This window comes from Paramisgurnus dabryanus, chromosome 2 (genome assembly GCF_030506205.2).
Source record: "Paramisgurnus dabryanus chromosome 2, PD_genome_1.1, whole genome shotgun sequence".
Taxonomy (NCBI): Eukaryota; Metazoa; Chordata; class Actinopteri; order Cypriniformes; family Cobitidae; genus Paramisgurnus; species Paramisgurnus dabryanus.
The window spans coordinates 26,935,559-26,962,884 of record NC_133338.1 but is presented as its reverse complement, the minus strand read 5'-3'; the positions used below and the strand labels follow the sequence as shown (position 1 = coordinate 26,962,884).

Here is a 27,326-nt window from a genome sequence, read left to right as displayed (position 1 = left end):
TAAAACGGGATCATTATCAGTGGCTATCATCTTTACCACTTGAATTAGTGCTGGGATTGAGAAACAGCCAATTTACTCCATCTAGGGAATAAGCTATTTTTATAAACTGTTTTCATATTTTTTTTAGTGTGATTCAGTCACATAATAAAAAGGATATGACCTGTGCAACAATATAATGGCCAAATGACATTTGGTCAAACATCTCTAAATGTGCCCCTTTCATTGAGTCAATCATCTGAAGCTCTTCAGCAGATTGGAAAATGGAGCGTCACTGATTGGGCCTGATTGTTAGATCACAACAATAATGAATTCTGAATAACTCTTTACAAAAACAGGGAGCAATGAATCCGTCTGACCTTCTTTCCATCCTCTCTCTCCAGATGGAGGTAGTAGGTGGGATACATTCCTCTGTCCATGCCCTTCTTGTCCCGTGTGATCCTGCACTTCACAGTAATTCCTTGGGGGGCGGGTCTGAGAGTGAACTCCTCTAAGTCATCCACCTCGATTGAGGGCTCGTTGGCCAATGGGGTAGAAGCCGAGGTTGCCTCCTGTTACATCGGATCAGGCAGACAGAGATCGTTCACGTCAATTTCAAACTGACATATTGAAAGAAAGGTACACATAGTTATAAAAATAGACGTGTTTATGTTCTTTTCTTAACTATGCAGTTGGGTCCAGGCCAAATGAGTTTTAGCTAATAAATAAATTAATAAATGAGTAATTCATCCCTGTGGTCTGAACTGTAGGCAGCATGGATTAAAAGTGAAATGTTAAAGTGCAGCAAAGCAACCTTGTGACGTTGGCACGGTCAGTCCCAGGAGACCAGGATGAGCCATTACACAACAATGTACAGTAAATGAGATCCAAAAAGATTTTATGATGGTTTACTGGAATATTAAAGTTGTCGGTTGAAACCACCAAGATTTTAGGTTAAAAATTATTCAGGTTAAAACTTTATTTATAATGTACAGTATACATTTTTTTTTGGTTGCTGTAAATGATCACTTTTCATTCAGATTTGTCACTGCTACTCTTATAGAAGCAGAATATTTTTCAAATATGTTGTTGTTTCTATTCCTGCAGTATGATAAACACAGCTTATGTCACTGCTTGAAATTTCATATCAACGGCTGTCATTTCCTTTGCCTTATCTGCCAAGGATGCATGTATACAAGAATCTGCATGCAAAGAAAGAAGTAGAAATATTATGTTTAACTATAATAAATAAGATTTTATCTCCATAGAGCATGACGCAACAGATCCCCAGTGAGACACAGGCTGGGGCAGGGGCTTCAGAAAGGCATAGTTTTCATCACCAAGTTATTTTAAGAAAGTAATCATTTCACTGTTGCCATAGGAAACAACAGGACTATGACCCTCCATTTCCAGCACTGCAGGCTTTGTGCCTAAGCAGACACAGGAAAATACATCGTAGCATGACAATACACAGTCGCTTGTGTCAGCACTAGAAGTACAATACTGCTGTCCACTGAGGAGCTCACATTTTGAGCCAGACGCAGTCAACTGTCAATTATTAAGCCTCTTAGAATAGCCAGCAATGGCAGATTTCAATGCCAAATATATCTAAGGAATAATTGACGACAGGCCGTTGAATTATAAGAAAATAATGCACAGCCAAGGTGGTTACACCGCCAGTGCGCATTATTTCCAAAATTCAAAGGACTGGAGTAAATTATTCTGCTTATATCACGGTTACCACAAACATTGCTCTGGTGCCTATTTTTAAGACATTTGACAGGTTTAAGGCATTCAACAGCCCCGTGTATATTTTATTTATTTATTTATACCACAGGGCTGTTGAATGCTACGCACACCGACCTGTCCAATGTCTTAAAATTACCACCAGAGCAATTTTTGTGGTAAACGTGGTATAAGTGGAATAATTGACTGTAGTCCTTTGAATTATATTAAAATAATGCTACCCATAATGTAAAGGCACTCCGGTTCACGTCAACGTCCCGTCGTGAATTATTCCTTATATATACATTCTACAACATTAGTAGTAGTTAGGAGTAAAAATTATTTCGTCACTGAACTGCTTAACAGTAGTATTCACATGATCCTTTCAGCTTCTTTTTTCTAAATGGTTTGCAAAACATAAAGCAGTTATGGATTTTTTTATTCAAGTGCATTGAACAAACTTTTTAGAGTGCCTTTTTCTAAAAAGCCAAATAATGGGTAACCATGGTAACCTCAGCAGGTTGTTCGTGACACATTCTTGGCCACGAGTAATTCAATCTGGTTGCTCAGAGAGTCTATTCCTCTTAAACAGAACTATGTCAGCATACAAAGGTTTAGGAGCCCCGAGCGATCTGAGCATCCTGCACTGTAAAAAAGATTTGTTAGTTCAACTTAAAAAATTAAGTTACCTGACTGCCTTAAAAATTTGAGTTAATTCAAGTTAAAGGGACACTTAAAATAAAAAAATATATATATATATTTAGTTATATATAGTTTTCTAGCTCCCTTTGAGTTAAACATTTGATTTTTACAATTTTGGAATCCATTCAGCTGATCTCTATGACTGGCGCTACCACTTTTAGCATAGCTTAGCATAATCCATTGAATCTGATTAGACCATTAGCATCCCGCTCAAAAATAACCAAAGAGTTTTGATATTTTTCCTATTTAAAACTTGATTCTTCTGTACTTACATTGTGTACTATTATAATATTATATTACGCAGCGCCTGAAAATAGTCCCCTTGGTAACTTTCAATAGCAGGAGACTATGGTGTAATATCATTGCGCCTCCTGCCGCCATGTTATATCAGCAAAGTCCTTGATTATTACGCCAACATGAGAGTATAGTTCATAGCCATATCTGCCTAGAAAATCCCAACTTTGATTTTTCGGTCGGTACACGGTGTAACTACACAAGAGTCAAGTTTTAAATAGAAAAAATATCAAAACTCTTTGGTTATTTTTAGGATGATGCTAATGGTCTAATCAGATTCAATGGATTGTGCTAAGCTATGTTAAAAGTGGTACCACCAGACCCGGAGATCAGCTGAATGGATTCCAAAATGATAAAAATCAAATGTTTAACTCTAGGGGAGCTGGAAAATGAGCATATTTTCCAAAAAAAACTAATATTTTTAAGGCAGCCGGGTAATATATTTTCAGTTGAACCAAAAAATTTGTGTGTTTAGTTTTTATGAGCCACATCATACACAGCAAAATTAGAATTTGATTACAGGAGTGAATGGTGTCATGCTTGCATAAGGCGGAATGGATCTGAATCCGTTTTGTGACTACTACTTTCATGTGGCCAAGTATAAATGGAATGGTTGTACCCAGCTGGATAGCTACTATATGCTAACTATCAAGATGTACAAAAATGCAAAACGCAAGCATGAAGTGTTTAAAAAAAAGACCACAGCTTCTAAATCAGTTGAGAAATTGCTGCGATGTACCTTGGTGGACTTTTTGCTGGTGGCAGATCCAGGTCTTGTGTTGCTGTTAAGCTGAGATGAGCTTGAGCTGATCAAATCATCTTGATCATCATCATCATCTTCATCCTCATCAAAGTTCATGCTACTGGAGATTCCTTTGAGCAAGAGAGGACATTAAAGTGATGATCAAGCTGAACATGAGGAAAGACCAGAAGCAGGTATAAAGGCACCCAGTGGAAACAACTGTACTCTGATGCCAAAAGAGCATACTGAATCTCATAGTCTGTTCAACACACGAGCAGCAAAGAGCAAGACAAATGGCTGTCCGCAATTCAGACCAACACAAACCAGAGGTGCACTAAAATATTCCAGACATTAAACATCTATGTCACAGAAGGAAGAGAGAGAGGCAGACGCTGACTATAAATGCTTGACAGTCAATCTCATAGTGTTAGTTGCCGTATGATATTACAGAAACATGATGTTATTTCATGTTAGGTGATCAGTAATATATTGAGGACTGGTGAAAATACTATCTGTCTCTCTCTCCACTCTGGTTTTAGTCGGAGGACTATCACTTTTGTACCTTTCTTTAGCATGGTGACCCGTAGGTCCCGTTTGCCCTGTGACTGTGTGCTGCCCACTGCCTCCCCCTGGCCCTCTGCCTCGCTCTCCTGTGCAGGTGAGTGGCCCACGGTTAGGATCTGAATCTGGTTGCCCAGCTCCTGACCCTCATCCTGGAAGGCAGCGGGCCCATCAATTCCTGTGGCACCACCACAACACAGTAACACCATTAACTCAACTATACCAATCATCTTCATCCACTTTGGTGTTACAATTTAATGGTGTTCTTTGATAACATGAACAAATGGAGACAGACATTCACTCTTTATGCATGAAGAATGAATTCAATTCTTTAGACCTTCATTGCTGTTTTCTATTCTGACTGGCGTAATTACTTTTGAATCTAGTGATAACACATACTGTACAGTAGCTTAATGCATGTGTCCTTTGAGATGAACTTTTTATGTGCTGATGCTTTTAAGTGCCGTTTGGGTTTTCAAGAATTTGCTAATCATCTATTTATAGATGCTCTTGTGTCAGCCTGGGCTTTTTATTTTATCCAATTAGTGATCATCACAAGTGGAGAACATACTGTGCTTTGTGCCTTAAGCCGAAAGTATAGTTCATTTATTTACTTACAACTCATCTTTGTAATCTTTCTTGGTATAAATGTGGGTACTTCCTGAGGTATTCCCACAATCTCTCATATATGAGACCCCACCCTGGACCACAAAACCATTAAAAAGTCACACGGCTATTTTTGTAGAAAAAGCTACATTCCATGGGTTAAAATAATAGATTTTTCTTTTATGCCAAAAATCATTAGTATACTATGTAAAGATCATGTTCCATAAAGATATTTTGTAAATTAACTACCATAAAAATATCAGTGGATGCTGCAAAATTGTGATTAAAATTGGCCAGATACTCGCCTACAAACTTTGCCCTGCTACACCTTCCTCTGGGATTTTCCATTAAAGTTTGGTTATTGTAAAAGCGTACAGCCTCCCCCATTCAGTCAACAACAAGGTCATAACAGTGGCCAAATATTATCCTATCCTAACAAACCATAAATAAATGGATAGCTTATTTATTTAGCTTTCAGATGATTTATAAATCTCAATTTTAAAAACAGTGACCCTTACGACAGTTTTTTTTGTTTTGTTCAGGGTCACATATTCATTGACATATCTATTGTCAATGTAGATTACACACGTTCCAGTCCATTTTGTTTATGCAGTTTTCATCGACTACCTTGTGAATCAATGCTCCCAGAGCACCTTGTGGATAAACCAATTACTGCAAAAAATGTAAGTTTCATATGCAACCTGTGTGGCCGCCGGTTACAAAAATCTGGTGTGTACAATATGTATAGTATGGTGATGACGAATTTTCCGTCACCCACACTGTACATGGATCCTTGCATACGCATAAAAAGTGATTTATTTCTTTAGCCAAGCAGTGCAACAGGCTGTACAACTGCCCATATTAGAGCCCTCATCCATCTGCCCATTAAGCCATACCTCTATCCATCTGCACATCCATGTATCTATCAAGCCATACCTCTATTCATCCATCCATCCATCCATCAATGCATACTTCCATCCATCTATCCACACATTTATCCATCATCCATCAAGCCATCGCTCCATAAATCTGTCCATACATTCATCCATAAAACCATACCTCCATTTATCCATCTGTCCATCCATACCTCCATCTTTTTATCCATTCATGTATCTGTCCATCCATTAAGTCATACCTCCATGCATCTTTATATTCATCCATCCATACACGCATCTTTCCATCAGTCCATTAATCATCCATCAAGCAATAGCTTAATAAATCTGTCCATTCATCCATAAAACCATACCTCCATCCATCCATGCATCTATCCATCAGTCCATCTATCATCCATCAAGCCATAGCTGCATAAATCTGTCCATCCTTTCATTCATAAAAAATACCTCCATTCATCCATCTGTTCATCCATACCTCCATCCATTTATCCATTATTAATCTATCATCTGTCCATCAATCCATCTATTAAGTCATACATCCATGTATCTTTAAATTCATACATCCATACACGCATCTTTCCATCAGTCCATCAATCTTCCATCAAGCCATAGCTTAATAAATCTGTCCATTCATCCATAAAACCATACCTCCATCCATCCATGCATCTATCCATCAGTCCATCTATCATCCATCAAGCCATAGCTGCATAAATCTGTCCATCCTTTCATTCATAAAAAATACCTCCATTCATCCATCTATTCATCCATACCTCCATCCATTTATCCATCATTAATCTATCATCTGTCCATCAATCCATCTATTAAGTCATACATCCATGTATCTTTATATTCATCCATCCATTCACGCATCTTTCCATCAGTCCATTAATCATCCATCAAGCCATAGCTTAATAAATCTGTCCATTCATCCATAAAACCATACCTCCATCCACGCATCTTTCCATCAGTCCATTAATCATCCATCAAGCCACAGCTTAATAAATCTGTCCATTCATCCATAAAACCATACCTCCATCCATCCACACATCTTTCCATCAGTCCATCAATCATCCATCAAGCCATAGATTAATAAATCTGTCCATTCATCCATAAAACCATACCTCCATCCATCCACACATCTTTCCATCAGTCCATCAATCATCCATCAAGCCATAGCTTAATAAATCTGTCCATTCATCCATAAAACCATACCTCCATCCATCCACGCATCTATCCATCGGTCCATCTATCATCCATCAAGCCATAGCTGCATAAATCTGTCCATCCTTTCATTCATAAAAAATACCTCCATTCATCCATCTGTTCATCCATACCTCCATCCATTTATTCATCATTAATCTATCATCTGTCCATCAATCCATATATTAAGTCATACATCCATGCATCTTTATATTCATCCATCCATACACGCATCTTTCCATCAGTCCATCAATCATCCATCAAGCCATAGCTTAATAAATCTGTCCATTCATCCATAAAACTATACCTCCATCCATCCACGCATCTATCCATCGGTCCATCTATCATCCATCAAGCCATAGCTGCATAAATCTGTCCATCCTTTCATTCATTAAACCATACCTCCATTCATCCATCTGTTCATCCATACCTCCATCCATTTATCCATCAATCAGACCATCCATCTTCAGTTTTGTCTTCAGGGCATTTTGGGATTATAACATCGTACACAAAGATGGATGGAGGTATGGATGAACAGATGGATGAATGGAGGTATTTTTTATGAATGAAAGGATGGACAGATTTATGCAGCTATGGCTTGATGGATGATAGATGGACCGATGGATAGATGTGTGGATGGATGGAGGTATGGTTTTATGGATGAATGGACAGATTTATTAACCTATGGCTTGATGGATGATTGATGGACTGATGGAAAGATGCGTGTATGGATGGATGAATATAAAGATGCATGGATGTATGACTTAATATATGGATTGATGGACAACATCATGTTAACATCTGCGTTCACTCATACAGCTTTTTATTCAATCTATCACGAGTTTCACGGCCGGCAGTCTCAACCATGTTTCCCCCAGTTGCTCTCAAGGTGCTTCAATGAAAGCTGCACACTGCTCCATGTGCATCACATTTCGAGTATAGACTACCATACTTGACAATCACTCTCATAAGTGTCCGTGTTTTTGCTGTGAAATAAATCTAATGCAATTCTGAACCCCACAGAAGCACGCATGTGTTGTTTTTGAATGTGTTAACCCAATGCTGGGTAAATATTGGACAGAACACATGTTGAGTTAATACATAAACCTTTGCTGGGTTGTTTTAACTCATGGTTGGGTTAACAACAACCCATCATGTGTTTATTTATAATCCTAAATGTGCTTTGCCCAGTATTTAACCAGAACTGGGTTAAAAACAGCCCAGCAGAATTTAGCATGAAACAATAGAGTTTTAAAGGGATGATTTATGACAGTATGAAAGCAACACTATTCTCTGTCTAAAACCAGGGCCTAAAATAAACACTTGCTAAACGCCAAATGCAATAAACCGTGTCAATCGGCAGTTGGCTGGTGACATTTTTATAAATTCTAGGCACAGCGCTAACAGATGTTGTAAAACATCATGCAGCGCTGCACAGACCATTCAATGATTATGACATCAAGATATAGGGAGAGCGAGTCAAGAACAGTGCTTATGAATCGATCTTGTGGTACTTGAACATCATAATCCGGTCGCTCCGCACAGCGGATGTGAGAGGTGTTTGCCAACCTGTGTGTATGTGCAGTAGCTGAAACGACCTTGGAGGGTTTTTTTAGTGCAATTTGACCTTAAGAAACCAAATCTATTATATAGTTCATGTCAGGTTTAATTGTTGGTCAGAAATATTTGATGTTGGACCACAAAACCAGTCTTTTTTTCTTTTATTGAGATTTATACATCATTTGAAAATCTGAATAAATTAGCCATTAGTGTATGGTTTAGGATAGGACACTATTTGCACGAGATAAAACTATATGAAAGTCTGGAATCCGAGGGTGCAAAAAATCTAAATATTGAAAAAAATCACTTCTACAGTTGTCCTTAACAATTACATCCACTCATAAAAATTAAGTTTTTATATTTTTACGCTAGAAAATTTACATAACATCTTCATGGAACATGATCTTAACATAATATTCTTATAATTTTAAGCATAAAAGAAATATCTATAATTTTGATCCATACAATATATTTTTGGCTTTTGCTACAAATATACAAATATATCCATGCCCCTTAAAACTGGCTTTGTGGGCCAGAGTCACATATGATGTTTCATTTTCATTTTAGAGATATTTGTCTTTTCCCACAAGCAGATAAGACTCTAGACTTGCATGTTTAAAATCATCCCCGGAGGTGTTCCAAATATGGCTGCCTAGTGGCGCGACTTCCCGAAAAATACTTTGATTTCACTAAAACATTTTCAGATAAACTACAGCGCAGACAGTAGCTGAGTTTCCATCCAAAAGTGAAGCCAATTTTTTCAAAACTTGCAAAAAAAGAAAACCAAACGAATTAAGTGGGTTTTATTCAAGTTGTTTGAGCGAATGATGGTGCTATTGGTAACCGACTGTTTGGAAAATGGAGACAGGACTGCTTGTAGTCAGTTAAAGAGCACCTATGGTCCGATTCATGATTTGAAATTTCCTTTGGTGTGTAAGTGTGTATTAGTTCATGTTAAAGATATGCAAAAGGTACAAACCCCAAAGTAAACAATGACGCGAGTTATCGTCTCCAACGTAAAGCTCTTTTCTTGGACTACAACAAACACATGGATTGTAGGCAACAGTTTAATTCCTGGCCTGTTGACGTGGACAAGACTGACATTATCATAATTCCTTCCGCTTTGACTCACAGCCTGTTAGTTAACCCCTGTCAGCATTGCATTGTGAGCAAATCTTTTAAACATGGTAAGGAGCGTCACATTTTCGGCTGACATCAGAGGTATTCAGGTCAATCACAACCTACAGATTAGCTGGCCAATCAGGGACACAGAGCTTTTCAGATTAATGAGTTTTGCACAAAATGTGTTACAGGGATATCTAGAGCTAAAAATGTGCAGTATGTGGAAAATAATGTGTTTTTTAACCATAAATCACGCAAACACATTGTATTATACCAAATACACAAAATAACATAGTTTTTTTAACAATGAAATATGTGCACTTTAATAATTTATTAGTATTTCAGCTTGTAATTTCCAAATTAAATGTTGTGCACAGAAGAAGGAATGGAGCATTTTTAATGCAGGCACAAGCAGCAAGGGCATTAACTCTTTCCTCACCATTGACAAGTTAACTCGTCAGTTAAGAGAAAATGCTTTCCTGCCAATGACAAGTTTTTCCGGCAATCCATATTTCCGCTATTATCCACCAGGTGGCACTCTTACCCAACCCAGAAAGTATTCCCTTAAATAAAGCAACACAAAAGAGTTTTTGCTCTTAGCTCCCCCTACAGGTTAGAAGTGTAATTGTCCATTACCACTGTTGTAAATACTGCAGCATAGCTGGCTCTGATTGGACTGTAGGTCTGCCGTAAAGCAAGTTTTTGTAGTTTTCACCCGAACTATAGGACTGTGACCCGACGGTTAGACACTTCTTTAGTGCGGTTTTGGCCGATAGAGGGCTTCAAAGCGAATGTGAAAGTGCCGTTCACCCTGTTTCGAGTGGATGAACGACTGAAACTTTTTTGTAAACGTTATTTGAAGGTAAAAAAACTCTTTGGTGTTGCTTTAAGGCAAACAGTTCAAACTCTGTGTAGGTTTTGATCATCGCTCTGAATCTGATCTCTATCAAAAGTCCTTCATAAAAATGCAATTATCTCAGCTTTTTGCTCAAAATTTGATATTTTTGAAGAAACCTACCCATATTAAAAGAGAGCAAATAAAGCTAGGCTGAAAGCAGAGGGTCTATTCTTAAATTTGATATATTGTATGTTTATATATTTAAAGAAGAACATTTTCTGGAAGGTATTACACTTTGTAAAATATTTGGTAAAAATTGTAAAAAATGCTGGCTCTGGCAATAAAAAAAAACAAAAAATGCTGGCGGTTAAAAAGGTTAAGTAGACATCAACCCCATATATGGTAAAGACAACGTCCGCTGATACAGACGGTCAGTCCCATGGGTTTAATGTTGGCAACGCTAAAATTTATTCTGCAAATGCATTTCCATTTCCCATTATTTGCATTGACGTTTTTCACATAAGTCAAAAACCACCTCAAGCAAGCATACAAAAGAAAGCAATTTTTATTCAAAATTTGATGCAATTCTTTAAAATGCGCACAAAATCGTGGTGAGTGTCACCTACATCAACTTCTCTTTATTCTGTTCATTGCACTGTTGTCTAGTTAATAACCATGTCACGTGTTTGGTCAAAAGCAAATAACCTCTTCTTCATGCTTAAGCATTACTAGTACCGCCATAGCTATTTGACTATTGAGCTCTATTCTGTATCTACAGCAATAGCCAGGCCATTACAATGACAGAGAGGCAACGTTTCTCTTATTTAAGAATGTTTATGTCTTGTTTGATGAAGGCTCCAATAGTTCATCTCAGCACAGCTCTTAGCAGGCTGACAGCAGCTGTTCCTATAAGCAGCATTAGAGGTTTTCTGTGTTCTTTGAGAAAGGATTGGCAGCGGTGCATCGTTTCTGTCTCTCTCTAGGGGTGTGTTCATTAAGGCCGTGCACCATGCTGTCGGTGGCTGAGGAAGCCTTGAAAATCCTCAACACGCTGACAGATCACAGAGAGAAGAGTTCAAAGGAGGGGAAGTGAAATACAAAAATGCAGTACGGAGAACATGAAGAGATTATGTATAGCCGCGGTATCTTAAACAAATACACCACACGAAAGATGGCAATTTGCAGTATTTGCTATTAAACTCTATAATGAGCTTTAACTTGATAATGTTCATTTATTTATTTTTCAAATTTAAGCAAATTAACTCTAAGTGCTTCTTGCTGATAATCTTTCACATAAAATTATAACTGTGCATGTCTGACCAAAGAAAATCATTTCATGAATTTTATATTCTGTCTCAATAGGGTAGAGTAAGACTGACATGCTGTACTTTGTCCATTGAAGTCGGTAGCATTTGCTTTATGTCACAGTCATGAATAATATCATACTTGTCAGATTATGTTGGCAAAAAGGACGTTCTCATTGTTTAAAATATTTAAGTGGATAAATGGGTAATTCAAAAGATAGTACATTTTGTACATGACCTCAAAACTAACACAGACATAGAGGAAATTGTGACCCTGCCTGTGAAATCCTGAAGCCACATAATCTAATTAGAACACAATGTCACAATCTAAGACATAAAATAACAATTTAGCAACATTTAAAAAAAAAGCTGACAGCATTGTGCTGTCACTGTAATGTCGACTGACAAAACCCACAATGCAAAGTTTGATGAGTATGTCAAAAAGACAGAAAAAGATGGACAGATATAGAGACAACCATGTGAAAAGAACAGAAAAGCAAAAAGAATTCATCCATTGCGGGAATAAAATAATCTAAGCTGTGGGCACATCTGCCTGTCTGCATTGCCCCAAACGTTTCCAGCCTGTCATGAATGACACATGTGAATATCCTGTAAAATTGTTCTTCTATATAGCACAAGTAATGCTTACAATAACACAAACCGAATCGCTGGATGACACAAACATCCCTCACACAGACACACAGACAGATTTGCGTGCACATGCTGAGCCTGGCTGTTAACGGGCTTCTCGGCTGACCTTTCTGCTTGGCCTTTTTCTCCTTCTTGGCGCTGCCAGTCTGAGGAGTGGAGGTAGGCGGCTTGGTTTTTTTTGCCGAGCGGGGGGCCTGAACCTCCGCTACAGCTTTAACCTCTTCCTGCTCCGCTTCTTGCACTAAATGAGCAGGTATGGGAGCCGACGGAGAACAGGTGCAGAGAAGACAGAGTGAGAGAATAAACAAAGGAAAGAGAGGACAATAAAGAGAAGGGTTAAAATGAATGAAGGAGAAGCAAGAAAGTTAGCAAAGATATGGCCTTCACAAAGCAGACGTTATTCAGTGTTCACACTTGAAATGGCCGCAAGCACAAAATGAAAACTCCCGACGACTCCAACACGGAATGCAATATTAATTGAAGGGTATACAGCAGCTGTCAGAGCAACTGTGAAATGAAAGCTTTAAGGCACATTCATTCCTTTTCACAGGTTGGTCTTTTCAAAGAAATGACTTACAACAAGACCTAAAACTCTGTCATCTATTACTCATATCAAACCTGTATGCCATTATTTTCCGGTTTTCAAAAATCTTTAGATATCATGACAGTTCTTCAAATATAAAAAAGGCTGATAAAAGTAGCCCATGTTAGTCCAGTGCTATATTCCTAGTATATTCCTTATAAAGCATAGCCAGACCTACACGTGGACTGTTAAAGAACACACGTTTTCAGAAAATTCTGTAAAATTAAACTAAAATTTTGTTTTGTGTGCATTATGCATCAGATGTATAGCTAGCGGTCCATAATAGACTAGGCTACTATACTGTTGTTTGTGTAAAAAAAAGAGGTCAAATTTATGAAACTTCTTTATTTTTGGTCCACAAGAAAAAACTCCATACAGGTTTGAAATGACAAAAAACTGTGTAAATAAATAACAACTGAATTATTTGCGTAAAATATTCCCTTGACAATGTTATTTTCAAGGAACTGTTGTGCTTTCTTTAAGAAACAGATCAGTTAGACAGTTAGGCTTGAATCTCGTCCATGTTGAAAATAAATGCCTGTCAGATAAAATAAACGACAAGTGATGAATGGTTTGGTCACTGAAAATATATTTTTTAACCCCTGTGGCACATACCTGTAGGGGATTTGTTACATAACTAATAAATCAAATCCCTTATTCTAAAACTAAAATAATCTTGACAAACTATATATCATTGGAAAGCTTTAAGAGTGTAGTTTTCATATTTATACATTTTTTGCAAAATGAATGATGTAGTGAGAGTCAATTTGTTAAATATCGTGCTCCCACCTACATTTTACACTGATGTCTTAGAGCCGATTCACACCGGATGCGTGGCGTGAGCGTCTCAGCTGCGTGGCGTGTCCGTTTTTATTTAGGCTCCCATGTTAGCAGGTTTGACCGTGCACAACGCATGCATGACATGCACGTCTCAGGCGTGGCTCAAACCGCGCCGAAAACGCATGCATGGTAGGAATAGGACCAACGCCTATTTTTCACGCCACACGCAATCGTCTTGGAAGCGTTTCCAGACAAAATAGAACACAAAAAGTGATTTATATGTCAATTTGACACGACGTTGTTTAACATAAATGCAGACATGTAAATAAAAACCTATTTCCAACTATTGAATCTGTCAACAGGCTACAGAACAAAAGTCTTTGTGTAATCAAATCAGTATATGTATGTTTAACATGAAGTAGCCTATTGCAGGTAGTTCATTTCCATACGTCGAACAAGGGTGATCCAAATCACGTGACGTTTTTGTAGTTGAAACCGGACACTTTCAGGTCAGTTTATCAATAAGAAACATACATGTATACAGAATAGGCTAGCCGTTGCAGCGCCGCGTCAAAAATGCTTCTGGTAAGCAAAGGCCTTAAAAATGCCACGCAGCTGCCATGCGACAGACGCGCAACAGACACGCCACGCATGCAGTGTGAATCGGCCCTTACTCTAAAATAATCTTGACAAAATATATATTGTTGAAAAGCATATTTCAAAATCTTTTTGCACTAATAATAATGCAATGACAGTAATGTATTAATTTGTGACAAGAGCATGCAACAAACCAATGACACCTAGTGGCCATTGTTGGTAAATCTACTAAAAGTGTTACAAGTGTTATTTAATATATTTATTTTATTATATTTTTTGAATTTTTGGCATGAAACATTTGAAATGTTTATAGATTTTTAATATAAAATATAAACATTTTTGTTTACTGTTAAAACTATTTTGTATTTAATATTAACAAAACTCCAGACGCCTTGCGTGAAAAATTGTCTTCTTTAAAAAGACACCAAGATTATTAGACTTATACTCTAATAATGAGTTATACTGATTTCAAGGTGAACATCACCTTTTTTAATGTAGGTGACAGTTAAGGGGTTAAAATAACTGCGCATTGAGACACTGAGAAAACATTAAATGGAAATGACAAACATGATGTACAGAGGATAAAGTAACATGCAGAAACTAATAGTCAATTATATCTCAAAGACTGAAGCTCAGGATGGACTAAAGCCAAGGATAATCCCTCTTTCCTGGGACTCTGAGGAAAACACTATAAATTATTCATTATACAATGTACTGCTAGTATAAACAGATATTCCTCTCTTTCAACAACTGAATTTAGGGTCAAGAGGAATCTGGAATGTTTTAATACCAATACTAAAGATGATACGTAATCAGCACGAAATGCAAGATAAGTTTACAGTATGAAGATTTATACATTTTTTAAAGGCTGTCACCTATCAGTTTTTTTCGATGTGCATAAATGTAACACATTTTGTAACATTATTATACTGGATTTTACACTTCTTTCTGAAATACTCAATTTAAATGGAGGTTGTTCTTTAACTGTATACTGTATAACCCAAAACAATCATATAAAGACTTTTATATGATGAGGAATTACACTAGCTACTAAGCAAGCAGATGGGCACCGAAAAACAGAGGGAAAGAAAGAAAAACAATAAACTAGCAAATATAGTTTTGATATGAGCTCATGGTAGTGTACATGGAGTTTAAGATCAAGCTGTTGTTAAACACATTAATATGGATCTACAAACCAACAATAATTCTTTATCGCCTGTGCCGTTTTACAGTCATCTCTAATGGCAAACAGAAATATGTCATGATAATGTGACACCAATAGCTCGGAATAATATTTGCACAGAACATTTAAAACAAGGCAAGAGCTCTGACACCAACAAATATCTTTATAATGATGAGTGTGGCCTGCGCTAACACTGGAGGGAGGGTTTATCCAACAGTGAGCAGTCTGGGACAGAGATCAATAGAGTAACTCAAGCCAGTACCGCTGGCAAACCTGAAGAATGGCAGCATTGTTTGCTGAACAATCAGCAAACAAGCATTTCCATTTACAATCACCAGGCTTTGTGAGACACTATGTTCAGAATATCGCGGCAACTCAATTTGAGTATTTTATACAACAGTCGGTTCGTATTCTCTAATGTGATTGGCCGCGTCGCTTTGCTTTTTTGTTCTGATATTCAGTACAATGTGTGATTAGCTTTACTGCTTTCACAATTGATCTTATGACATCATTAGGATGTCGGATCATTATGACGGCTGTGTGGCATTTTGTACCGTGATAGATGGTGCTGCTGTTGCCGCTAAGGTAGCTCTCCACGAGGGGAGCCTGTTCTTCTGACTGCCGGGTCCTGCGCACTCGAGATCGCCCATCTAGATTAGACTGCACCATCAGAGGCTCCTGACGTTTTTTCTTCTGTTTCTGTTCCAGAAGGGCTCGCTGCAAACACACAGACGCATACATTCAAATTTAGTACACAGCAAATTATAATTTATTGCCAGATACTGCAGTATGTCAAAACAGACTGACACCCTGGTGCTTTTTAGTACATGATAGTCAGTGCAATACATCATCACGATCATAGATTACAGTAATGTTCCATTAACTAAGATGGAATAACAAATGAAATGTGAAACCCAAAAATCTATATGAATGTAATGAAATAGAAACTCAAACCACATAATTAATGTAACTACATCTCTTAATGTTTATGACAGAGAAAAGTGACATGAAAAAGGAAATGTGAGCACAAATAACTGGCACAAAAATTTTATTTTAGAGAACTGTCACTAGTGGTTACAGTCTAGATCAAGGCACTGACCGAATTCCTATTTTGTCCAACAAAAACTCCCCAAGGCAAACAACATGCAATGGAATGTTGCATACAAAAATGTTGCCCCAAATTACGGCAAGCTTTTTATCAGTAAGGGACTTTTATACACACAGTATTGCTTATGTGCTAATGCTACAATATAATTCACACTGTGGAACAGAGTGAACTGACATTTTTTCCAACCATTGGAACTCATGACTTTGTTGTAATGTCTCTTCAGATAAATAATGTGTATTTTGATGGCATATTCAAAGAAATAAACAATTACATATCATAATCTCAACAATTTTACAGTAGGATACTTCTGCACATGGACATTAAACGTTTAAGAGCACCTATTCTCAGATTCACAATTTTACATTTCCTTTGGTGTGTAAGTGTGTATAAGTAAGATATGCACATACAAATCCCAAAGATGACGCAAGCTATCGTTTCCAACTTAAATCTAATATCTTGGATTACAACAAACACACATATTGATTAGGGGTGGGACAATACATTGATATGGCGATGTATCGTTGTCTGTCTCTGGCGATACAAGAATTGATATGCTGGCATTAAATATTGATAAATAAATTAATAAAACAAGATGTTCATTGCTTCTCTGGGTGGCGCTCAACAACTGAATGAGAGGAATAAAGAATAAACTTTAAAGGGGACATTTCACAACACTTTTTTAAGATGACAAATAACGATTTCCCCAGAGGTACGTATGTGAAATTTTAGCTCAAATTACCATCTAGATCATTTATTTGACATAGGTTTGAGCAAAAAAGCTTTTGGTTGTGTCCTTTTAAATGCAAATGAGCTGATCTCTGCACTAAATGGCAGTGCTGTGATTAGATAGTTCAGATTAAGGGGCGGTATTATCCCCTTCTGACATCACAGGGGGAGCCAAATTTCAATGACCTATTTTTTCACATGCTTGCAGAGAATGGTTTACCAAAACTAAGTTACTGGGTTGTTCATTTTCACATTTTCTAGGTTGATAGACGCATTGGGGTCCCAATTATAGCACTTAAACATGGAAAAAATCAGATTTTCATGATATGTCCCTTTTAACTATTTTGAAAGAGATTAGGATAGGATTGCGGATAAGCTTAAAATAATAGATATAAAAATAAAAACATAAAAATAATTTCATGTTGCGATATCTGTCAATTTAAAAAGAAACGCCTATACCCTAGCCCTGCCCTAACCTCAGGGCTCCAAACTGCATCCAAATGAGACAGCACAAGCATTTGTACTCGCACATGTGTGACCTGTGAATCTGGAATTTTTCATGGTTTTTTTTTTCATTTTAAAAGACTAGTAGATCTCGAGCCCACAAAAAACACAGAATGTGCGACCATGTTTTTACTGTTCATTTGCACGTCACGCCTATTTTTTGTCACCATGCACTCAGTAGGGCTGCACGATAAAGCGCATGTCATCCGCATCTTGTCAATCTAGCCAGTTCCTTGACTAGTAGTAAATCGCCATCACCTGCTGTCAGATGGAGCAGCATTTACTACACAAAGCCATACTGCCCTAAAAAGCAAAAAGACAGTAACTACGCAGAGTGCAGAAATTAGAAAAATGACTTTAAAGTCATCCTATCATCCAGCCTGTGCAAACGACTACCATTTTACTCCAAAATTACATAAAGTGTTTTGTCACATAACAAAGGATGTCTTGAATTTAATGAAAATGATAATAACTGATTTTTGACCAAAAATATCTCGTCAATCAAGAAAAAACGCTTCCCTGCCAATGACGAGATTTTCCGTCTTTCCGCAATACCGCTATTATCCACCCTTCCGCAACTTTTTAAACACGGAAGTATTGCCCTATGGCAAGCGGCTGCATGTCCGTGTCTGTTTTAAAGATCGCTCTGAATGGGATCTCTATGAAAAGTCCGTCACAAAAATTGAATTATCTCTGCTTTTTGCTCAAAATGTGGTGTTTTTGCAGAAACCTACCCATATTTAAAAGCTGATTACAAAACAACCACTGAAGGTATGATGAAACGTTTGAAACGGGGTTTTTTGGTTTGAAAGCAGAGAGTCTGTTCTTTCATTTGGTATATTGTATGTTTATATATTTAAAGAAGAACATTTTCTGGAAGGCATTAAACTTTGGTGAAAATCATGAAAAACGCTTGCGCTGGCTGGCAACTTTTTTAAAAACGCTGGCGGTGAAAGAGTTAAATACTCACGCGGCAGGGCGGCCCCTGGCAAATACCTGCATGCCAAGTTCATTGGCATTTAGCAGCTTCTTGAAGTAGATTGGTCCAACAAAGTGCGTTTCCAATTGCCAATTCATTGGTCATGACGTGATGTCGTATTGACCGACTGAAAGGGAACTTATAAATGAACACCAACATTACAGATATAAAGGTATAGGTATAAGAAAGGTATAATAATAAAGGTATCAGGTGCCCAAGTCAAGAAAACTGAATAGAAGACAAGAAATGTGTAAAGGATAACAGTATGCATAAAGCCATGCCACTGATCTCAATATGCTAACTGGAAAACACTGGATATAATCATTGTATATAGTATAATAAAATAATGTATGTTACATGCAATAAATCAATTACAACTTTGTCATTTGTATTTACTAGCTGCAGACTTAAGATCAGCATACAGAATCTCTATGGCTAATTTTAAAGACTTCTATATTTTGCTTCCTATTCTGAAAGTTTGATTAAATGTGCATAATGACATGTGCAACAAATGCATATAGAGTTAAGCCTATTTATTATCAAAGTATTTGTCAGTAATGCAGTTATCATGGGGAAAAAAGTTCAGTCAGGGGCTACAATGCTCAATGTAAAAAAATGTAGTCTGGAGTCCTGTCCCTATACTAAAAAGCTTTTTCTGGACTTGAATAAAGAGACAAAAGTTGCACTTAACCTTTTTCTGGGCATTTTGTTTCATAGTTTGGCAGATATCGTCATGTATCACCACAGGATCAGCAAGCAATATATCGATTACAGCAGAATCACCGTACCATGATACCACTGTTACCGTGAGCCATGTATCACGTATCGAATCGTATATTGTTAGGTACCCTGTGATTTCCACCTCTAGCATTGATAAGGTAGTAAAGAAGTACCTAGCGGGTAGCTTATCTTCCAAACATGGTAAGGAGCATAACATTTCCGGGTAACGACAGAGGTATTCAGGCCAATCACAACATTCTGGTTAGCTGGCCAATCAGAGGAAACTGCGTTTTCAGAACGTTGAGCTTTGTACAAAATCAACACGTTTTAGGGAGGCAGGGCATAGAGGAGCGACAATAATGTACGCTATGTGAAAAATAAACCACGCTAACACATTGTTACACAAAATAACAATGGAAGTGAATGGGGCTTTGGTTACAAACAATCTTCAAAATATCTTCCATTGTTTTCATCAGAACAAAGAAATTTATACAGGTTTGTAACAAAATGAGATTAAGTAAATGATGAAACACAATGAAAATACTGCAGTGTTATACTAGCATGCATACAATTATCACAGATTATGTAAGCAAAAACATTTGCTATTAGATTCTATAAAAATCTTTATTATGGAGGAACTGAAGACAAAAATAAACCCCATTTCATATTAATAGAGACATAAAATTAAACAAAATGGATTAAAATCCATTCTCTTGATAACCACAACGTGTCAGTATTGTTATTCTGTCATTTGAAATCGTGACAGTGAATAATAATGCTTTATATTCCTATGATTGCATCTCACTAGGGGTTTCTATTTAAAGCGTGCTGTATTGCAGATACCGTGATGCTTGGGCAAACATGCTTTTGTGTAGGGCCTCTCCACATTGATGTTTTTGTAAAAAAATCAGAAACACATTGCCTAAACACGCTCACGGTCTGTGCTTGTGTTCCTCTGTTCTCAGAGCTAATGCTCAGCAGTGTTTCAATACAAGCCATAACATTTTCACGAGCATTAAAACGCATAGCTCTAAAATAGATGCATGCCTACGTTGTGCCATAAAATTCATTAAAACTGAGTGGTCATAAAGAGTCCAGAGGCCGTAAAGAGTACAAAGAGTTTGGCTAAGCTGTTGCTCAACAATTTTAAGCTCGGCTCCTTAAAGGTTTTTTATGCAAAGCAGACAAGCAATAAACATGGTAATTTGGTCATGAGGTTTTCCAAAGAGAGTAGGAGGTTCATTAAAGAGCACATGAGTGCTGTGGGCAAAGTCTATTGGCTTGAGTGAAAACGTGGAGCAAATGATGCTTGTCTTTCTATCCAGCTGCAATAATGACTGGTGTTTACAACACAGCAGCAGATAAGCAGATGCAAAGCACCCTCAGGCAGATCTCTTAAAAAACTACAGATGCGTAGAAACAAGAAGGCCTGAGAATATATCTATGAAAACATTAAAAAAAACACCCTAAGGCATTTTTGCAAGTATAATTCATTTGGCTCTTGCAAGTATAAAGTGTTTCAGTAAAGTTACATTTCTAATGATGTCAAATTATTAAAGGACTTAAAAACAAACGGTGCTATATAGCACCAAAAGTGGTTCTTTGCTCGTAATAATAGAAGAACCGTTTTTAGTGCCATATAGCACCGTTGAAGCACCAGTGAAGCACCTGTGTAGAACCAAATAGGGGCCATATAGCACCACATATGGTTCTACATAGCACTATATAGTTCTACACAGGTGCTTCACTGGTGCTTCACCGGTGCTATATGGCACAAAAACGGTTCTTCTATGATTACGAGCAAAGAACCACTTTTGGTGCTATATAGCACCGTTTGTTTTTAGAGTGTATTCCATTTTCTTAAAAGAAAAATCCAGATAATTTACTCACCACCATGTCATCCAAAATGTTGATGTCTTTCTTTGTTCAGTCCAGAAGAAATTATGTTTTTTGAGGAAAACATTGCAGGATTTTTCTCATTTTAATGGACTTTAATAGAGGCCAACATTTAATACTTAACTCAACACTTAACAGTTTTTTCAAGGACTCTAAACGATCCCAAACGAGGCATAAGGGTCTTATCTAGCAATACGATTGTCATTTTTGACAAGAAAAATAAAAAATATGTACTTTTAAACCACAACTTTTCGTGTAGGTCCGGTCCAGCGCGACCTAACGTAAATGCGTAGTGACGTAGGGAGGTCACGTGTTACATATATAAAACGCACATTTGCGGACCATTTTAAACAATAAACTGCCACAAAGACATTAATTTGTATCAGTCGACATACAACAACGTAGGAACGGTCCTCTTTCAACACACTTGTAAACACTGGGGCGGAGTTTCGCGTTCGTCCTCTGTGACCTCTTGACGTCATGACGTATTGCGTGGGGTCACGCTGGCGCAACACGACCGGATCTACATGACGAGAAGTTGTGCTTTAAAAGTGTATATTTGTTATTTTTCTTGTCAAAAATGACAATCGTTTTGCTAGATAAGACCCTTATGCCTCGTTTGGGATCCTTTGAAACTCAGTTGAAAAAAAAACTGTTACGTGTTGAGTTAAGTATTAAATGTTGGGCTCTATTAAAGTCCATTAAAACTAGAAAAATCCTGCAATGTTTTCCTCAAAAAACATAATTTCTTCTCGACTGAACAAAGAAAGACATCAACATTTTGGATGACATGGTGGTGAGTAAATTATCTGGATTTTTCTTTTAAGAAAATGGACTAATCCTTTAAGTAAAATCTATTCATTTTTAATAATTTGTTTTAAGTTAAAGGGTTTGTTTTTAATAATATATTCATTATATACAATCCTTCAGAATTGTGGCTTTCTCCTTTACACATCACAGTGTATCTGGGAAAAAAAATTGTCCTAAAAAACACCTCCCAAAAATATGATTGTCACACAGAAAAACTCTTTCATGTTTTTATGTTTTATTTTGTTTTTAAGAAGAAAAATTGTGAATAACTAACATAAACTGTCCAAAAGTACAAATAACCAATCTGCCCCTCTTTGCCAACCCATGTGATTAATATAAAAAAATTAAGCACATGGCCAATGCACACCACAAGAATAATGAAGACCACAGAGAAACAAATTCTGCTAACTGGAAAATCATAGCTGTCTTCATGAATCCCATCAAATTAACACAAGACAAAGAAATAATGCGAACTCTATTAGTGATGTAGACCCTCGTAGTGAATGTTTCCTTTCATGGGAACTCAAAGCTGCATCATGAAATGACACTATGGGAAAACGGATCAGCGTCTACACGCCTGAATGATGTGTGGAATCTTGCCGTTTATAGCACCGGAAGATGATGTCACCCATGACGGCGGAACCGGAAGGTATAAATAGGATCCTACAGCAACAGCATCCTAGTTTCTTTAATTTCTGTTAAGCGATCTGTGTTACATGTGCTTGTCTGTATCATACCAAGTTGTCCAAAATTGTCCAAAAAGAGTTTTGGGTATTAGCTTTAAGAGAATTAAGGTCTATTATGGCAACAAAGAGTGTAGACGTTGTGTTGTTTTCTGTCCTCACTTTATCACAGTCAGGCCCTGCATTCCAGTTTGTTTTTTATGACCTTCCCTCCTCGCTAACTCCTCAGTCTCGTGCACTCAGATGTACGTCATTGCTTACATTGTACGAGTGCCCAGTACCACTGGAACACTTGAAGTAGGTTCAAATGTTCCGCCCTTAGCCCTTGATCACATGGAAAGTGTCCAGACCGCCCCTCCATCATTTGAACTGTGCAAAGCGCGAGCTGCTAAAGGTGTTCCACAAGGAAGCATATCGGGGCCTATACTTTTTAATATTTATGTTAACAATATTGCTTCTGCTGCAGGTGATTCTCACATACATTTATATGCTGATGATACCATTATTTATGCGTTTAATTCTTCCTTAACAATCACACTGTCTTTATTGCAGGCCAGTTTCACTCGTATCCAACATGCCTTCTCCAGTCTTCATTTGGTTTTAAATACAAAAAAAAACAAATGCATGGTTTTTAATAGAAATCTACCACACGTTGAACATTTGCCTAAAATCTTATCGCTGGATGGCTCTGCAATCGACAATGTTGATTGCTATAAATACCTTGGTATCTGGCTTGACAGCAAATTATCATTTGAAACTCACATAAATCTATTGCTCGGAAAGGTCAAATCTCGTATTGGTTTTCTTTATCGTAATAAATCTTCTTTTACACATTCTTCAAAACATGTTTTGGTTAAAACGACAGTGCTTCCGATTCTGGATTATGGGGATGTAGTTTACAGGTCTGCTTCAAAAACCGTCCTCCATAAATTGGATGTTATTTACCACGCTGCAATTGGTTTTGCCACTGGAGCCTCATTTAATACTCATCATTGTGACCTGTATTCTTTATTGAATTGGTCATCTCTCCATTCATTGTTTATTTATAAAACCATTATTGGTAAAACTCCATCATAATTACAGTCCCTTTTAAATGTTTATGATATCGGTCGTAATCTGCATTCTAGCAGTTTTTTTAATCTTCGCATACCCAAAGTCCGTACCTCTTTTGGCTGTTGTTTTTTTCTGCTGCACATGATTGGAATCAACTGCAGCAGACGCTAAAGCTTAGCTCATTTATTTCGCTTTTCTTCCTTTAAAAACTTTAATTTGTTCAATCAATAACATATGATCAATGTACTTGTTTTTAGTAATTTGTTTGTTTTAATATGTCACTGTTTATAGCTGTGTTATTTGTATTTCTTATGTTCTGTATTGTAGCCCGCTGGTTTCTTATGCTGCCTCTTGGCCAGGTCGTCATTGTAAATTGTCAATTGACTTACCTGGTTAAATAAAGGTTTAAATAAAAAAAATGGAGCTGCCTGAAGTGTACATATGAAGTAGAGTTGCTCCCTCGGTCAAAATCAAGGGTGCGAGGGTCTGTCCATATAAACTTCCCTCGGCCACTTAACGAAGTGGAATGCTTTTCAAAATGGCGACAGGGATTCCCCACAAGGGGAAGTCTTTAGGGAAGTTTGCGAGTGCGTGTCTAAAACTGGAGTGGAACGTACCCAGGGACACACACGAGCTCTGTGTACAATACTTGGGGGCGGAGCATGCCCAGGCAGTCCTTGAGGGGGCTGTCTGCATGCATTATGAGCTCCTCCCTCTAAAAAAACACGTTAGCGTTCCTTGTGGCTCTGGACCAGCTTTTCCTAAGGCAGCACGCCGTCTCCAATCATGTGGTTCGCAGACAGTATTAGCCGAGGGACTTGAGACGGCTATTTCATCCGACGGTTTCGGCGGGGATTTGGGAGCCCACACTGTAGCTTCTCCACCCCTGAATGGGAGCCTAATGCAATATGTTGTGAGTATTGATGCGGGCGATTTGGGAGAAACGCTATCTCTCTCCCCCGGTTATGCCTCATGCAGTAGAGAGATTTAGTCTTAAATGGCCGGCTTAGAAACCTAAAATAAAAACAGCCTGCAAATTAGATTAGAGGTTTTTAAAGAAACCAGTTCAATGTCATTGTCTGGGACTTCCTCTTTTCCCTGTATGTTGAAGTGACAAAAAAACATTTTCTGCACGTATAAACACAACCAAGGCCTGCTACATGTGAGACTTCTTCAGACTTCTACGTTTATCCCGAGGGGGAACCTATTTCGTATGATCAGGGTTATGCGCAGATGACTTCGTTCCCTAACTATATGGAGAAAACCCTGGTTTATGAACCAGGGTCTGACCCTGGGGGTGCTGCAGTATGTCACAGGAAAATAGTTACTTAAAATAGTCATTAAAGAAAGCACATCTGTTTGTGTTTATTAACCCTTTAGTTTCACTTCATCACGCAGATTTTCCTGTTAGACGTTTCTGTTTAAAACATTTAATTAATTAATAATCTAGCATGGGTTCATTTTTCTCTCATAGTTTCTTCAAAAGTAAGTTTTATTTGAGTGTTTTATATAAAAATATTTACATTTTCACCATGATGTATACACCCCGCCCCTTTGGTTGCCCCACCCCCAGTTAATCGAGTACTCGTTTTTCAAACCTATGGATTAATTGAAATGAAAAAATGACATAAATGCACATCCCTAGTCTATAACCTCTGTTCCCTGAGATAGGGAATGAGATTGCCATAACTCTTCATGTCTGTATAGCGCTTGCTCTATGCTCAGTTTGAGCTTCCTATTTATACCTTCCAGTTCTGCCGTCATGTGTGACGTCATCTCCCGGCGGTATAAAAAAGCAAAATGTTCAACACATTATTCAGGCAGGTGCAAGCTGATCGTGTTTCCACATACTGTAATTTCATGACAAAGAATCAGAGGTTATAGACATTACTCCTACGGTTTCATTTTCAATCAATCGTCTTTTTCCTCAGGTTTCTATTCAGCAACTCACCTGTCTGTCCAGCTTCTGTTGTCGCAGGTTAGTACCCTCATCATCCAGGGTGCTGCGGAAGGACAAAAACAAGATTAATGCCTAGTCATCACAAAAAAGATTGTCCTTCTGAATCCAAGTACCAACAGTACCAACCAGCACCACATGTCACTCAAGTGACCATGCCCTTAATTATTGCAGAATGAATAAGAGTCCGATTTTTTTGTAGAGACACCACCATTACAGTTATCATTATTTATTACACGGCTCTCTGGAATGCTTGATTCTGATTGGTCAGTTGAGACATTTGCAGGTTCGTTCTTTTCAAATAATAACCGCTCCAAAATAATAACGCATAGCCGGACTACTTGCACGAGTAAAATCGCTCCGCGCCAATAAAGATTACTAGCTGTTTGGCGCCATCTTGTGACAAACACTCGACAACCACGACAAGACACAGAGAGCTTACTGAGACTGAACTTGACAAAATAGAGCATGACAGCTAGGAAGCCAACACACAAAAAATACAGAATGTGCATTAAAACTTCTCAAAGACTGGCTAAAAGAGAAAAAATGGAGACAAGTATGAAACAGAGGATCTTAATAAGGTATTACGATCATTTTATGCATCGGTGCAAAGTTTCGCGGAAGGATAAAAATGTTAATTTAAAACAAATATGCCAATAAAATGTTTCAAATTCATATTCATGTCCAGTTTTTTTCTTATGTGGCAAGTAGCCGTGTAATAAGCGGGATAATGTAGAGGCAGCCGGTAGTTATTGGGAAATAAGCCCCTTCAGTGTGATACAAGACCCTCCACTTCGCGTCGGGTCCTGATCACACTGTCGGGGCTTATTTCCCAATAACTACCGGCTGCCTCTACATTATCCCTTACGGGTAAAATTAGCTTTATAGACAAAAACCTTTTTGCACCAGATTGTAAATATATTTTTTCATGATGGGATCTATGGGATTGAGCCTGTCTCTAGTAGCCAGTCATTGAATTGCAGTTTAAGTCAGTTTAAGTTAACTCACGAAAGAGACCGGAAGGTTGCTGCTTGGTCCTATCATTCTGTCAGTCTTTTACACTGCTGTTGCGTAACTTTATTGAAATTAATAAGGTTTGCTTTTGATGAAATTCAACAGAAACTAGACTGAAATGGTCATAATACATGTAGAAATGATGATTATAGGCAAACCTGTAGTGGCTGTACATCTGGAATAGCATGAGAGTACATTTTAATATTTCAGTTTTTACATAAAACACATATAAATCGCACAGCAAAATAACAAACACAAAAATCCATCAATTAATCTTCCATGATGTTGACAATGACTCAGGTACTAGCATATTTAGATCTTCTATTCAAAACCCAGCATATGGGCAGAATTATATATAAATACAACGAGTAAATACCATATTATTTTCAAAGGAGAGAGAGAGATGCTGCTGCCGTTTTAATCATGCAACTGACTCACTGACTTCTTTCAGGTCCTGTAGAGGTGTGTGATTTATCTGTCCATCCTTTCATTCCCTATAATCAGCTATGACACATTCACTCCAGAGCCCCTTATGCATTTGTGCTGCTTGTTATTGGCA

At 37.6% G+C, this 27,326-nt stretch overlaps 1 protein-coding gene across 3 annotated transcripts in view; it reads right to left on the bottom strand.

The window, feature by feature from the left end:
• The window catches only part of tub (TUB bipartite transcription factor), a 107,567-nt gene that overhangs the window by 9,710 nt on the left and 70,531 nt on the right, over positions 1-27,326 (bottom strand). For 2 of the 3 annotated variants that reach the window (XM_065267738.1, XM_065267739.2), the window contains exons 2-7: positions 25,748-25,799; positions 15,872-16,034; positions 12,281-12,415; positions 4,002-4,178; positions 3,437-3,570; positions 357-548 (exon numbers count right to left, since the gene is read on the bottom strand). In XM_065267738.1, the coding sequence (XP_065123810.1) occupies positions 357-548; positions 3,437-3,570; positions 4,002-4,178; positions 12,281-12,415; positions 15,872-16,034; positions 25,748-25,799 (853 nt within the window). The remainder of the gene's footprint in view (positions 1-356; positions 549-3,436; positions 3,571-4,001; positions 4,179-12,280; positions 12,416-15,871; positions 16,035-25,747; positions 25,800-27,326) is intronic. The other variant, XM_065267740.1, reaches the window with a different exon arrangement.